This window comes from Brachyhypopomus gauderio, unplaced genomic scaffold, assembly GCF_052324685.1.
Source record: "Brachyhypopomus gauderio isolate BG-103 unplaced genomic scaffold, BGAUD_0.2 sc90, whole genome shotgun sequence".
Lineage (NCBI taxonomy): Eukaryota > Metazoa > Chordata > Actinopteri > Gymnotiformes > Hypopomidae > Brachyhypopomus > Brachyhypopomus gauderio.
Window position 1 is genome coordinate 1,036,678 of NW_027506911.1, and position 15,823 is coordinate 1,052,500.

Below are 15,823 nucleotides of genomic sequence, written 5' to 3' on the forward strand. Positions count from 1 at the left end.
GTAATTACTAAGCAGTACTTTTCACACAGACCGTGCTATAGTGTCTGCATGGACATGATTAACATGAATCACACATGAATATAATCAATATTTCCTTCACAAGTGTTACTGGGATTGTGTTTGGGGGCGGAGTCACACTGTCGTGACATCAGGTTCATTATAATCAGTGTTTCAGTGTCCTGCTCCTCCTCTTTATGATGAACTGTTGACAGGGAGCAGAGAGCAGCATCTCCAGTGTCCAGCTGTGTGTGTGTGAAGAGGAACAACTCCATGATGGAGCCTCATAACTCCAGCAGTGGAGGAGGAACCTCTGACCCAAAGTGAGGAGCTTTACATCAGCACTTAATCTGAGGAAACAGGAAGAGGGAATATTCAGGATAAATGAGATGTAGTGAAGGATGTAATTACTCAACACTTTCCTCATCTTCATCAGGGTGAAGAGAGCAGCATCTCCATTACCCAGCTGTGTGTTAATGAAGAGTGAATCATCTCAAGTACTCAGCTGTGTGTCTATGAAGAGTGAATCATCTCCAGTACCCAGCTGTGTGTCTATGAAGAGTGAATCATCTCCAGTACCCAGCTGTGTGTCTATGAAGAGTGAATCATCTTAAGTACCCAGCTGTGTGTCTATGAAGAGTGACTGGTCCATGCATCAGCCTCTTGCCTTCAGCAGTGGGCCTGTGACCCCTGACCCACAGTGAGTGACACATTACACACAGATTCTTTAATCAGACAAAGTATTTTAAGTCTTCATTTTCCACATTTTCCTCTCTCTCTCCCTTCTCAGTTCTTGCGTATGTGTGGAGCGAGTAAATATTTGTGGTTCCTTAGTCCCACATTAAAGCCAGTACCACTGAATTATCCTTAAACAAATAAAGAACAGAGTAATAAAATAAAGAAGACAGACTCCAAGATCACTTGATGAGAATAACAGGTCCCACTTTATTGTAGATCAACGTTGGTGTACAGTTGAGTCTCTCCCCAACATGAAAGTCTCCAGGGCTCAGAGGAGCACTAATGTTTATTCATACGGTATATTCTGTAACGAGGTGACAGATGCAGCAGACACAGGAGGTGGTGCTGGGTCGACTTTAATGTCCATTTCCATCATAGACACAGCACAACTCAAAGCAGTTAAATGCAGTTTAAATGCAAGGGATCAGAGGAGCGGATAGCGCTCTGAACTCTGAAGAGAGTCACTCAATCTTGACCTTTAACGGATAAAGAGGGCGACTGGAAATGAGTGACAGGTGCAGGAATGAAGAGAACTGATCAGTAGGCGGGGCTTGTGATCTATGGAGTAAACGGGAGGTGGAGTGTTGTGAAGTGGGCGGATCCCCTGAGGAGCTGGACCGGCCTACCGTGACATATTCTAATCAGATACACATTGCCCCTCCTACTCTATTTACATATCTGCTTTAGATTCTTCCACCATTATGTCCAATCATCATGACTAGCTGTGTGTCTATGAAGAGTAACATGTACAAGGATGAGCCTCTTAACTTTAGCAGTGGACCTGTGACCTCTGACCTACAGTGAGTGATACATTAGTGACAGTTTTTAACAAAACATTCACTTCTAAATATGTATTGTTGAGGGCTTTAAACTTCTACCTACCACTTTAGCCCAGCATGTTCGTTTGATGGGAAGGAGATAGCAGGAACCACCATACCAAAATTATAGCAATAACAAAAAGGCCTTTATTAAAACAGAGATATCTCTGGGGATCTCACATTCTAACATTTACATCAGAGACCCAACAAGTGTTCGTACATGCCGTCTTTATATATGATTTCTCCGCCCCCAAACGCTCAGCTCTTCCATACCTTACATAGTATTGTTCTTCAAGCATACAATACTTCTCTTTCTTCTCTGCAATCCCAACATGGACATATGGTTCCTGTGTATGGACTGATAGGCCGGCAAGAGGCCACCATTCATGAAGATGCTGTAAATTCATATTTCCCCAACGTCGGCACAATCAGGCCTACGCCTTCTGCTTTTTAGATCTCACTCTACAGTGTGGTTTCATAACATCCTCTCCCAGGGTTCACAGCTCGGACACATCTTAGACAGTGGTTACATTTTACTTCTACCCTAAACAATGATTACACTTCACTTCTTTTAAACAGTGGTTACATTTCGCTTCTGTATTATGTTAAAAGAATAAACAAAGCATGTGTTAATTGCTACGCAAAAAACCCAAAATCACAACAGTATTTATTGAAGTCAAACTATTGTATTTAGTTTGTGGAGAACAGGATTACAATTTGAATCACCATTACGAGAGTAAACACGATGAGAAATACAAGAACTAGACTGATTCAGAACTGCAAGTTTTTTCTAATAAAGTGTCTAGTGTGTACCAGTACAACGTGTTTCTAATAAAGTGTCTAGTGTGTACCGGTACAAGGTGTTTCTAATAAAGTGTCTAGTGTGTACCGGTACAAGGTGTTTCTAATAAAGTGAGGCACTATTCACATAAACATTATTCTACATCACCAGAGTTAAAGTCAGGTGCAGGTTCTCTGTGTTGGTTCTACTGTCACTACAGCATTTGGGTTCAGTGTCCCTCAGTCTGGGAGTCCAGTGAACCGTGACATGTTCAAGTGTGTTGGGTTATTACACATGTATCATCATCATCATCATCATGTACCTGAATATAACATGTATTCATGAATGTAACATGTAGTCATGAATGTAACATATATATGAATTCATGTCTATAAAATGTAGATTTTGCATTCAAGTTGTTGTTCTGTTTGTCCACAGTGCCCAAAAGAAACCTGTAACGATTTCTAAAGACAAACTGGAGTCAGTATTCAAGGTGTGTGTGTGTGTGTGTGTGTGTGTATATGTGTGTGTGTGTGTGTGTGTGTGTGTGTGTGTGTGTGTGTGTGTGTAGGGTGTCATGCTGAGCTCCACCCTCTCCTGTCAATCTGTCTGTTTGGTCCCTCTAGCCCTGCCCAGCCTTTCCCTGTTTATACTTCCCATGTGTTTTTCATGCCTGTCTGTCCCTCCTTCCATTCAGTAACTCCACCCTGAGATTATCAGTCCCACCTCTTCACAGTTGACTTCTCTTGTTAGTCTGTCCTATTTAAGCTCTGTTGATTCTCTTATTCTGTGGTTTTTCTTGTATTGGGAGATATTGTATTATGTTCTTGCTTGAGCTCTGTGGTTGTATTCTGTGTATGTGGATTGTGTTTATTGTGTGTGTGGGAGAAGGGTCTTATCATTAGTGTTTACATCACAGATCATTTATAAAACTTTATAAAACTACCTACAATTGAAACTTTATATTTATTATATTATAATATAACATATTATATATATTGACATTTGTACTTAAACTTTTGTACGTTTTGTATTTAAGCCATAATGTTCACAGGACCACCCAGTTCCTCTCAGTTCAGTCCTCTCTTGTGTTTAATGGATTATCCTGTGTTATAATCATCTGTCTGTAACACTGTAGTTTTACTGATACTGTTTATTCAGGAGCTGGAGCACAAAATCATCTCTCTGGTGAAAAATGAGCTGAAGAGATTCAAGAATCTACTGAGTCCAGATTACCCAGCATGCACTGAGAGACAGGTGGAGAATGAGGAGGATCAGAGCAGTGTCAGAGAGGGGGCGATGAAGATCACACTGCACGTCCTGAGGAACATGAACCAGACAGACTTCGCTAACACACTAGAGACCAGTAAGAGCTCTGGGTCATGACATCATAACATCACTTTATTACTTCAGAGGGAGGACACTGTTGGTGAATCTCAGTTCACAATGAGGATCTTAAATCAGTGTTGGTCTGTCCTCAGTTGACCTCCCTTCAGTGTAGTCTGCTCAGGTGCAGACTCAAGACTCTCCTACATTTATCACTGTTGTCATGTGATTGTAGAATGTTGAAGTTTTGAGGATACATTGTTATTCTTTAGAACTGAGATTTGACCAATCAGATTTGACCACAGGTCACTGTCTCATGATATCATACACATGTGTGTTTTCTATTTCCCTCCATAGTCTCTCAGATGTCCAGTCTGCTAGTTGTAGGTCTCCTCAGTCAGGTGACAGTTACCAGTGTGTGTGGTGGAATTTCAGCGGGTGTAATGACTTCCTCCATCAACACATGTGTTATCCATGTCATTATTGATACCCAGACACTTTAACCATCCTCTAATTTAACACTTACAGTATTTCAATTTCCTGAATGTATCATGGCCAATCTATGGGGACTAAAAATCTATTCATAGTGATGAATTAATGTTCAATTTATATAGCGCCTTTCAAGATACTCAAGGTCGCTTTACAATTTTAACACAAGTCTTACACAACCAATCACACACCAGCGAGAAGTGTACTCTCCACAGGAATCCACAGCCCCCTGGGGGACTGTAATAATGATGTATTTTCTTGTATTTCCTGTGATGAGTCTGTTATGATTTATCCTAAGGACATTAACATGTGTGGTGTTGTCTTCCTCTTTATCAGAACTGGTCCCTGCTTGCTACAGAAAACTCAAATCCAAACTGAGGAAAAAATGTCAGAAAATTAATGAAGGAATCTCACAGCATGGAACCACAACACTTCTGAATGTGATCTACACAGAGCTCTACATCACAGAGGGAGGGAGTGGAGAGGTCAATAATGAACATGAGGTGAGACAGATTGAGACAACATCTAGGAGACCAGCAACACAGGAGACACCCATCAAATGCAGTGACATCTTTAGACCCTTACCAGGACAAGACAAAGTCATCAGAACTGTGCTGACTAAAGGAGTGGCTGGAATTGGTAAAACAGTCTCAGTGCAGAAGTTCATACTGGACTGGTCTGAAGGAAATGTAAATCAGGATGTTCTCTTCATATTTCCACTTCCTTTTAGGGAGCTGAATTTGATGAAGGAGAAAAAGCTCAGTCTGGTGCAGCTTCTTCATTGTTTTTTTCCAGAAACACGTGAATTAAAACCAACTCACTATAAACACTACAAAATTCTGTTCATCTTTGATGGTCTGGATGAGTGTCGTCTTCCTCTAGATTTCCAGAACAATGACAGTGTGTGGGATGTAACAGAGTCGACCTCAGTGGATGTGCTGCTGACAAACCTCATCAAGGGGAATCTGCTTCCCTCTGCTCTCCTCTGGATAACCTCTCGACCAGCAGCAGCCAATCAGATCCCTCCTGAGAGTGTTGACCAGGTAACAGAGGTACGAGGGTTCAGTGGTCCTCAGAAAGAGGAGTACTTCAGGAAGAGAATCAGAGACCAGAGTCTGGCCAATAGAATCATCTCACACATGAAGTCATCAAGAAGTCTCTACATCATGTGTCACATTCCAGTCTTCTGTTGGATTGCAGCCACTGTTCTAGAGAGGATGTTGGGTGAAGCAGAGAGTGGAGAGATCCCCAAGACTCTGACTCAGATGTACACACACTTCCTGATCTTTCACATCAAACACAAGGACCAAAAGTATGAACAGAAAAGTGACACTGACCCTCAACAAACTAGAAAACATTTGGCACTGGGAAAACTGGCTTTCCAACAGCTGGATAAAGGCAACCTGATCTTCGATGAGGACGACCTGAGAAACAGTGGCATTGATGTCAGAGAAATGTCAGTGTATTCAGGAATGTGCACTCAGATCTTCAGAGAGGAGTTTGGTCTACAGCTGGGGAAGGTGTTCAGCTTTGTACATCTGAGTGTTTATGAGTTTCTGGCTGCTTTATATGTATTTATTACCTTCATCTCCACCAACACGAATGTGCTGAAACAGCAACAACCTGGATTGGTCAAAAACACATTGTCTGACTTCCTCAACAGTGCAGTGGACAAGGCCTTACAGAGTCAGAATGGACACCTGGACCTTTTCCTCCGCTTCCTTCTGGGTCTCTCACTGGAGTCCAATCAGACTCTCTTACGAGGTCTACTGACACAGACAGGAAGCAGCTTTCACTGCAAAGAGGAAACGTTCAGGTACATCAAGAAGAAGATCAGGGAGAATCCCTCTTCAGAGAAATTCATCAATCTCTTCCACTGTCTGAATGAACTGAATGATCATTCTCTAGTACAGGAAGTCCAAACATACCTGAGCAGAGGAGGTGACACTCGTCTCCGTGAAGACAGGCTCTCTCCTGCTCAGTGGTCAGCTCTGGTGTTTGTGTTGCTGAACTCAGAAGAGGAGCGGGATGAGTTTGACCTGAGCAATGTCCCATTAGAGGAATGTCTACTGAGACTGCTGCCAGTGATCAAAGCATCCAGAAAAGTCATGTGAGTATTTTCATTCAGAGATTCACAGTGGACATGAAAAAGAGAGTGAGAGAAATTTAGAGAGAGAAGGGTAGAGAGGCCCTACATTAAAAACAGAAAGAAGATTTGAGAGAGAAGAGTAGAGCACCTGCATTAAAAAGAGATAGAAAAAAAGAGAGAGAAAAGAAGAGAGACCCAAGAACAATTTCACAAGATACTGACACCACTTGATGAGGTTATTTATCAGGACACTTTTCTTGTGGTAATATCTTTTAATTTCACATACACATATGACAAATACCCCAATATAAAAAATGAACATTGATCTGGGCCGGCCTACCATGACAAATATTAAGATAAGACAAAGATGTATGTCCTTTTAAAAAGTCCATTTCCTTTTAAAAAGGGGAGGGGGGGAAGGGGGGCGCTGCCTCTGTGCTCTGGGGTGTGGGGCCCTTGGTGCGGGGGTAGCAGGTGCTGGCCCTCAGCGGAGTGGCTGGCCTCCCCTGCGGGGCTGGGTGGCGGGGCCCGGTGTCTGGGACCGCCCGACCCCGTGCTGGGGCCCTGCCTGCTGCCGATCCTTGCTGGTCCAGCCATTTGCCCCCACCATGGAGGGTGTGTTAGTTTGGATGAATGTGTGTCTTTGTCTTTGTCTCTTTTTGTATAGGTGGATGAATGTGTACGTGTTGGGGTGGGGAGGGGGGTATATATGAGTGTGTGTGTATATATTGGGGTGAATGTGTAAGTACATTTGTGGGTGTATACATGTCCGTAAGAGTGTAACCCAAAGATTTTATTTAATACCATAAACAACATTGTAGCTCCACCTCCTGTAGCACTGCCATGTCTTTCAGTCAATGACTGTAATAGGTTTCATGCATTTTTTGTGGAGAAGGTCATGGACATTAGGTCCAGCATTAAGCCAGTGGCGGGTGTTTCCTCTTCTAGCCGCCCACCTTCTCTTACTGTTTTGGATTCCTTTCAGCCTATCAGCTTAGCAGATCTGCTGGATGTCATTGTGAGGCTAAAGCCATCAAGTAGCTCAGTGGATGTGATACCCTCTTCATTATTGTTGAAGGTCTTACCTACCGTTGTCCCTGCTATATTGGCCATTGTAAATTCCTCACTGTTAACAGGTTGCTTTCCTTCTTATTTTAAACACGCCACTGTTCAGCCTCTTTTAAAGAAATCAAATTTAGACCAGACTGTGCTTAAGAACTATAGGCCTATATCTAAGCTTCCTTTCTTATACAAAATCTTAGAGAAGGTGGTGGCAAACCAACTGATTACAGTTTTGGAAAATCACAATTGCTACGACTCTTTACAATCTGGGTTTCGGAAGAGGCATTCTACAGAGACTGCTCTCCTGAGGGTCTCAAATGATCTTTTAATGTCTGCTGATGTCGGTGACTGCTCTGTGTTGGTGCTGCTGGATCTCAGTTCTGCGTTTGATACCATCGATCATGAAATACTGATAAATAGGTTACGTGACTGGGTGGGCATATCTGGAACAGCACTTGATTGGTTTATTTCTTATCTGTCTGGGAGAAGTTTCTCAGTTACAATGGGAGATTACACGTCTGAGGTAACCCCATTAACCTGTGGGGTTCCACAGGGTTCAGTTTTAGGGCCTTTGTTGTTTTCTTTGTACATGTTACCTTTGGAGCAGATTTTAAATAATTTAAATATTTCTTATCATTTATTTGCTGATGATATTCAGCTTTATTTCTCTTTTAAACCAAGTGAGGTTCATAGTTTGTCTAGGCTATTAGATTGTCTTCAATCAATCAGAGAATGGACCTCAAATAACTTCCTACAGCTAAATGACAACAAGACTGAGGTATTGATCATTGCTCCCGAAAGGCTTAATCAAACAATTAAGTAAAATCTTGGGTTTCTTTCCTCTGCTGTCCACTCTAGTCTCCGAAATCTGGGAGTTATTTTCGATCAGTCTTTAGCATTTGATTCTCATCTTAAACAGCTGTCAAGATCCTGTTTCTTCCACTTGAGAAATATCAGTAAACTGAGATCTATGGTTTCAACAGCAGATCTAGAGATGCTAATCCATGCGTTTATTTCATCTCGCATAGACTACTGTAATGCCTTGTTTTCATCTCTCAGTGTGTCAGCTCGTGGACGTTTACAGATAATTCAAAACGCTGCAGCGAGGTTACTGACCAAGTCAAGCAGACGGTCTCACATAACACCCATTTTAAAATCCTTGCACTGGCTTCCTGTAGATTTCAGGATCCAGTTCAAGATTTTAACTTTGACATACAGAGCACTACACAACACAGCTCCTATGTATGTCGCTGACCTGCTCCACTCCTGCACTTCATCGCGATCACTCAGGTCAAACAACCTGAGTTTACTGTCTGTGCCACGCTCACGTCTAAAGACTCGTGGAGACTGAGCATTTAAGGTGGTTGCTCCAAAACTGTGGAACACACTTCCTCCACATTTAAGATCAGCTGACTCTGTGGATACTTTTAAAAAACAGCTAAAGACTCTCCTTTTTACGCAGGCATTTAGTTAGTGGTGGAGGTTGCAGCCCTTGTCCTTGTGCACTGTATTTCATTTCTGTTTTATAGTGTGTGTTTTTGTGTTTTTATTTTGTTATTTTATTTTATTTTATTTTCTGTTGTAAAACACTTTGTGGCTTGTGCCTGTGAGAAGTGCTATATAAATACATTTTACTTACTTACTTACTTACTTACTATATGGGTGTGGGTGAATGTGTGTGGGAGTGTATGTTTGTGTGGATGTATATGTGCGTGTGGGTGTATATATGTGGGTGAGTGTGTGTGTGTGTATGTATGTGTATATGGATGTGTGTAGGTGTATACATAATGAGGGTGTATATAAGGGTGTGTATGTATGTATGTAGGGGTGTATATAAGGGGGTGAATGTAAATATTTTGAGTGTATGTGTGAGGACAGCTGGTTCTGGGTCTGGGGCTTGTCGTGCCCGGTCCTCTCCCGGCTGCTCCCCTGTGGTTACTTCTCCCCTTTTTTCTGTCTTTTCCCTTTTTATTTTCTCTCCCCCTCTTTTCTCTTCTCCTCTTTTCTATATTCTATCTTCTTATGGTCCACCTAAGAAGATTGTTATCACTATTGCACTGTAATATATAGAATTGTACCGAGCCCGTAAGGTGACATCATGTAAAAAAATAATAACGCGTGGTCACGACTTACTAACGTGTGCGAACGAGATAATTAACGCGTGCGAACGAGATAATTAACGCATGCGAACAAGATAATTAAGTATTACTTTATATAAAGCCAGGTTTACCTTCCTTGGGCAGGCAGTTAGTGCACATCCCCTCCCTGGGATCTGCTTGCTTTGCTGTGAAAAAATTAACTTTGTTGCCGCACGTGAAAGGCGACACTAGTATCTCGTTCCCACGCCTTAATGATCTCGTTCCCACGCGTTAATTATCTCGTTCCCACGCCTTAAATATCTCGTTGGCACGCGTTAGTAAGTCGTGGCCACGTGTTAGTAAGTCGTTGGCACGTGTTAGTAAGTTGTGGCCACGCGTTATTATATTTTTTACATGATGTCACCTTAAGGGCTCCGTAGAATTGTTATCATTTGATCTGTACATAAAAACAAATTTGTCCTCCAAAGATGGGGGGTGGAGGTGGAGGAAGTTTTATTACTTCATTCCAAATATTTCCTGTTAAAGTTAACTACATGAACACACACACACACACACACACACACACACACACAAACAGACACACACTCCTACATAGAGCCTACATATTAATCGCAGACGCACACAGACTGAAACACACTTTGTTTATTGAAGTAAATGGAGGCAACAACTGGGCAGAGAGATCCAGATGTAATCCAAAGGCAATGTCAGAAAACCAGTCCAGGTCATGTATACACAAAAAGAAGAAAAAACAGTCAGAGGTACAAAAAGGGAGAATCCAGGAGAGCAGTGAACTAGACAAACTGGGTTAAACCATGAAGAGAATAGAATGCAGGAAAAAAACGTTATGTATGCTTTCAAAATGTCAGCAATACTTCAGAAAGAGTTTAGTGAGTGTCCTGAAATATATAATAGCCTATGATGAGAACCAGGTGTGAACTAGTACTAAGGGGGGGAGGAACGGGTCAGACGACGTGGGGCATTCTGGGAGTTGCAGTCTCCAGGGTTGAGCTGCATGACAGATACAGAGGATAATTTAATCAGCAGTTCACATTCTGGAATCCAGCATCATCTGATTGATCTACATTTTGTACTGTATTTACTCCTTTACAGACTGTCTGGCTGTGGTCTCACTGAGGAGTCTTGCAAATCTCTCACATCAGTTCTACAAACAGAAAACTCACTGAAAGAGCTGGAGATTAATAATAATAACCTAAAAGATTCAGGAGTGGAGCAGCTCTGTGCTGGACTGAAGAGTTCAAACTGTAAACTGGAGATTCTCAGGTGAGTTTTCTGTCAATTTAATCTGGAATGGAAACAGTAAAGTGTGGTGACACTACAGGGTTTTAATACATTTTAAAATATTTATGTACTTTTAAAACGTCAATTTCCTTTTAAAAATAATAAACTTTCTTTGAGTACACTATAAAAAATCCTACCACAAGGAAATGCAAGACAATTTCAGGCTTTTTTCTTTATTCCAAATATTTCCTGTTAAATTTAATCAGCAGTTTACATTCTGGAATCCAGCATCATCTGATTGATCTGTATTTTGTACTGTATTTACTCCTTTACAGACTGTCTCTCTGTGGTCTCACTGAGGATACTTGCAAATCTCTCACATCAGTTCTACAAACAGAAAACTCACTGAAACAGCTGGAGATTAATAACAATGACCTAAAAGATTCAGGAGTGGAGCAGCTCTGTGCTGGACTGAAGAGTTCAAACTGTAAACTGGAGATTCTCAGGTGAGTTTTCTGTCAATTTAATCTGGAATGGAAACAGTGAAGTGTGGTGACACTACAGGGTTTTAATACATTTTAAAATATTTATGTACTTTTAAAACGTCAATTTCCTATTAAAAATAATAAACTTTCTTTGAGTACACTATAAAAAATCCTACCACAATGAAATGCAAGACAATTTCAGGCTTTTTTTCTTTATTCCAAATATTGCAAAACTGTAAAATTTAAATACATGAACTACATTTCATTGACTGAGTCCTTGTCCAAATGTATGTGCGTATTTATGGAAACACACACTCCTACACACCGCTGAACAGACACACTCCTACACAGACCTGACTGAAACACACAGCTTGTAAAACAGCTGTGCCCCAAGTGTCTTATTAATGTTCCAAATCCAGACGTCCACAACCACAGTACTGTGAAAGAAAATGTAGCAATATCTTATATTTATATATAATAAAAAAAATTTATATATATATATATATATATATATATATACATATATCTTAATATTTCATTTACACATATGACAAATACCCCAATAATAAAATGACATGTAATGAAAATCCCACATTTTCAGTGCTTGTGCACACACATTTGACAACATTATATCAAAGTTCAGAACTAAACAGGTTAGGATTATTAGGTTTAATATTGTGGAGGGTGATTGGTGGTGTAGGATCATATGTGAGGAATGGATATGAGACCTCACCATGTCAGTAGTTTATTATAAAGCACAGGGTGAAGCCTCCACTTTAGTTACTGGCCTCTCTAGCGCCCCATACTGGCTGCTCTACAAATGCATCTCCCTCACTGTCTTTCTCCTTCTTTTTCCCTCCTTTCTGCAGATTGTCTGGTTGTTTGGTCACAGAGGAAGGCTGTTCTTCTCTGGCTTCAGCTCTGAGTTCAAACCCCTCCCACCTGAAAGAACTGGATCTGACTTACAACCACCCAGGAGACTCAGGAGTGAAGCTGCTCTCTGCTAGACTGGAGGATCCCCACTGTAGATTGGACACACTCAGGTATGTAGGAATCCCCTTAAACACCCTGTGTGTGAACACACACTCCAAATGTGTGAAGAACAATGTCATACATAGAAACAGCACACATGACACACACATGGTCTTATTCCTAAAATACATACAGTATCATACATGACACCAGAGGCAGCTCATCAGTAGGGGGCGCTGGGGTGCCGCCCTCATCAAATTATCCAGATAAAAAATGTTACTTAGACATATGAACTTATGTAAATTATATATTGCAAAAGTATTATGAAACTAGTAACACTGACAATTATCGTACATTTAAAAAAAGATAATAATTCTATCTAGATGTAAGCACAGGTGGTCACACCTGCTTGGCATTGCTGCCTGACGCACCATCGACGGTGCCATTGTGTGAGCTGCAGGGTCGTCAGCTGGGGGGGGCACCCTTCACTGATGTTTCACTCCATTATCCCCCAGAACATCTCTGGGTGGTGGAGCAGCGACAGGGACGTCTCCCTGCCGCCCCCTGCAGCCTGCTGAAGGATCCATATTCACCCCACTCTCTGACCCCAGCGTTATTATTGTTGTGTGTGGAATGAGTCGCAGGGGACTGTGCATGTCAGGGACGTCCATCTCCCTGAATCAAGCACAAGTACTGACCACATACCAGAACGTCTCCCTCAAGAGCTTCTTTCCCCCATGTGCCATCCTTCTTTCTGAGCCACAGCCAGAAGCTCCCTTCCTCACCCTCTTCTGCAGGATTGTGAATAGCTCACCTCCTGTTAGGGCCTGTGACACCCAGAGTTTTCAGTAGCCTCTGTGTGGATGTCCCAGTGAAGCCTCTGCATCCGACCTCCACTGGGAAGATGAATGGTCTCCACTCAGCTTGTGAGCACGTTGCTGCCAGCTCTGCGTACTTGTCCTTCTTCCGTTCGTACGAGGACTCCATGTGCTCCTCCCATGGGACTGTCAGCTCTACCATGACGACGGCTTTGGCAGGTGCTGACCAGAGCACGATGTCTGGGCGCAAGGATGTTATAGTAATCTCTGCTGGGAATTTCAGTTGGCGGCTAAGGTCGGCTGCCAACTGCCACTCACTTCCTAGCGACAGGAGCGACCGCTCGATCCCCGTGCTGCGCCGTGCTGTCGTCCCTGGCCTGGTAAACTGGATCCACATCGGGGAGGTGGGTAGGCTTGCTGACCGGTTTACCTGCTGTCTGCGGGCTTCCAGGATCTCTGCAAGCTTGCGCAGGACCTTGTCATGCTGCCACCTGTACCTTCCCTGTGACAGCGCTGTCTTGCTTCCGGAGAGGATGTGCTTTAGGGTTGGACTTGGGAAACTACAGAGATGGCCATGTTCTTCTGTGCCAAACCAGGTGAGAAGGTTCCGGGGGCTCGGTAAGGTTTCGTATGTGGCCCTAATCCGAAAGCTCAGTCTTGCCTGGGGAGTTCTCCACAAATCAGCCCAAGTGATGGTTCTATTTAGCACAGTCTCCCAAGTAGTCCATCTGCCTTGCTGTTGCTGGCTCACTGCTGTAATCTTGTATGTTTCCTCCTCCATCTTAGCAACTTCAGAGATCACAAGATCCTTCCTCTCCTTCCTGGTCGCTTTGGACCAGCTCTTTGGTGCTACTGCCCATCCCAGACCAGATTTGCCCAACTGTGTAGCACCAACGATCTCCTGGTGCTTCAGCCGTTCCACTGCCTGGTCAACTGCTTGGGATGCATTCCACTTCCGTCCAGTGCGAATCTGAGGGTTGGCAGCTCGAATTGCCGGGTCCGTGGAGTCTCTCAGTTCGAAGTGGAGTCTCACCTTCTCCTTTTGTCCACTGAATGTCTGTGACATTATATGTGTACCGTATACTTCCTGTGTGTGGGGCGCTGGACTAATGGGTGTCTATGTAGGTCCTTAAACTTTTGTCAAGCATGTGATCTGGAGAAGCTCTTTAATTGGTTGCCTTAAAGTTTGCTGCGAGACAGAGAGCTGTACCCCGGACACACCTACTTTTATCATTAGCCTATCAGTATAGTTAATTATTGATCCTGGAATAATCTTTAAAGGTTTTGACTCCACACACAAGGCAGTGAATGTAATCTGTGAAGTTTAGACCCTATAGAGCAGGGGTGGGCAATTAATTTTTCAAGGGGCCACACGAGAAACCTGAATTGTGTCAGAGGGCCACACAAACGAAAATGACATCATCGCGGTGGCTCCGCCCACCTCGCGCAAACTTCCGCTATCAGCGGAGGCGTTTATACTTGGCGTGTCATATTCTGTGCAGTGTTGTCCGAAACGATGTGTGTTAGTATAAAGAAGTATCCTTCAAAAACAGGGGAACATTTACCTGACCAATTTTAATGTTGTTTTTTGTTTCAGATTTGAAAAGTGCTGGAATTTAGGCTAAATACTTGAAAATGTTTGAAATTGTAACTACTTAGTTTCACAACAAATAGCCATCTGAATGAACAGTTTTCTTGTATTACGTTAACAAATACGAGCCTCTTGTAATTCCAGGATGAAACATGAGAGAACGTGAAGACGTTAAGATTGGGCGTTTTGAAAATAAACAACCATTAAATAATGTGATAAAAAAGCGAATTATTTCGAATCATTTCGAGTATATGTATAAATATTTAACTTCATTAAGTTTAACATGCTGGGAAATATTGAAATGGACCTTTAAAGTGACGTACAAGTGCTTTATTTCCACTTTGTAAAGGTGTATGAACCCTGCAAACATGACTTTGTTCATTGCGCTGAAGTGCGGCGCGCGAATCGACAGCGCGCAAGGCGGGTGGAGCCACCGCGATTACGTCATTTCGGAAAACCCTGAGTTTTCGTTAACTCTGAGTTTACTTACCCGGTTTCGTCACTGAATCCGCGTTCTGGAATACCCCCCTGTTCAGTCAGCTATTTGTTGTGAATCGAAATACAGTTACAATTTCACGTACTTTAGCCTAAGTTCGAACACTTTTCAAACCTGGAACACAATGCAACATTAAAATTGGTCACGTAAATGTTCTGCCGCTCGCGGAGGTGTGTGGAGTCGCGCGCTACGTTCACTCGTGAAAGTATAAATTCAGCCTTAACTTGTCGCTAATCACTACAGTGTTTCTACTTCAGGCACAGCTCACACACACGCACGTACGTCCACACGGAATTAACACAAACGTAGCGCTTTCAAAATAAAAGCGTCACAGTTGTGTTACACGCACGGCATAGATATTTGTTTCATTTATGATTGGCCTCTCGCGGGCCGGACAGGGACGCACAACGGGCCGGATGTGGCCCGCGGGTCGTAGTTTGCCCAGGTCTGCTATAGAGGTATGTGTGTGTGTGTGGGACAGACAGTTCAGTTATCTAGGTGCATGTTTGTGTGTGAGTAATAGAGCTTTCTTCCTCTATTTCTATATTTCTCTCAGGACACAGCCTTCAGAATAAAAAATAACTGTGTGTGTGTGTGTGTGTGTGTGTTCTTTAGGGTGGATCATGCAGGGAAGATCAGTCTCAAACCAGGACTAAGAAAATGTAAGCAGCAGTTATGTAGTTAATACACACACACTCACACACGTACACACACACACACACATACATTTATTCACACACACACACACATATACACACACACACATATATACACACACACACTCACACACACAGATATACACACACACACATACACACACAAA

At 42.6% G+C, this 15,823-nt stretch overlaps 1 protein-coding gene across 1 annotated transcript in view; it reads left to right on the forward strand.

Annotated features, from left to right (window-relative positions):
• Positions 1-830: 830 nt before the first annotated feature.
• The window catches only part of LOC143493621 (NACHT, LRR and PYD domains-containing protein 3-like), a 16,075-nt gene continuing 1,082 nt past the window's right edge, over positions 831-15,823 (forward strand). The window contains exons 1-8 of the mRNA XM_076992149.1: positions 831-1,535; positions 2,773-2,827; positions 3,496-3,700; positions 4,486-6,259; positions 10,510-10,680; positions 10,974-11,144; positions 11,993-12,166; positions 15,616-15,662. Coding sequence (XP_076848264.1) covers positions 1,450-1,535; positions 2,773-2,827; positions 3,496-3,700; positions 4,486-6,259; positions 10,510-10,680; positions 10,974-11,144; positions 11,993-12,166; positions 15,616-15,662 — 2,683 coding nt within the window. The 5' untranslated portion in view covers positions 831-1,449. The remainder of the gene's footprint in view (positions 1,536-2,772; positions 2,828-3,495; positions 3,701-4,485; positions 6,260-10,509; positions 10,681-10,973; positions 11,145-11,992; positions 12,167-15,615; positions 15,663-15,823) is intronic.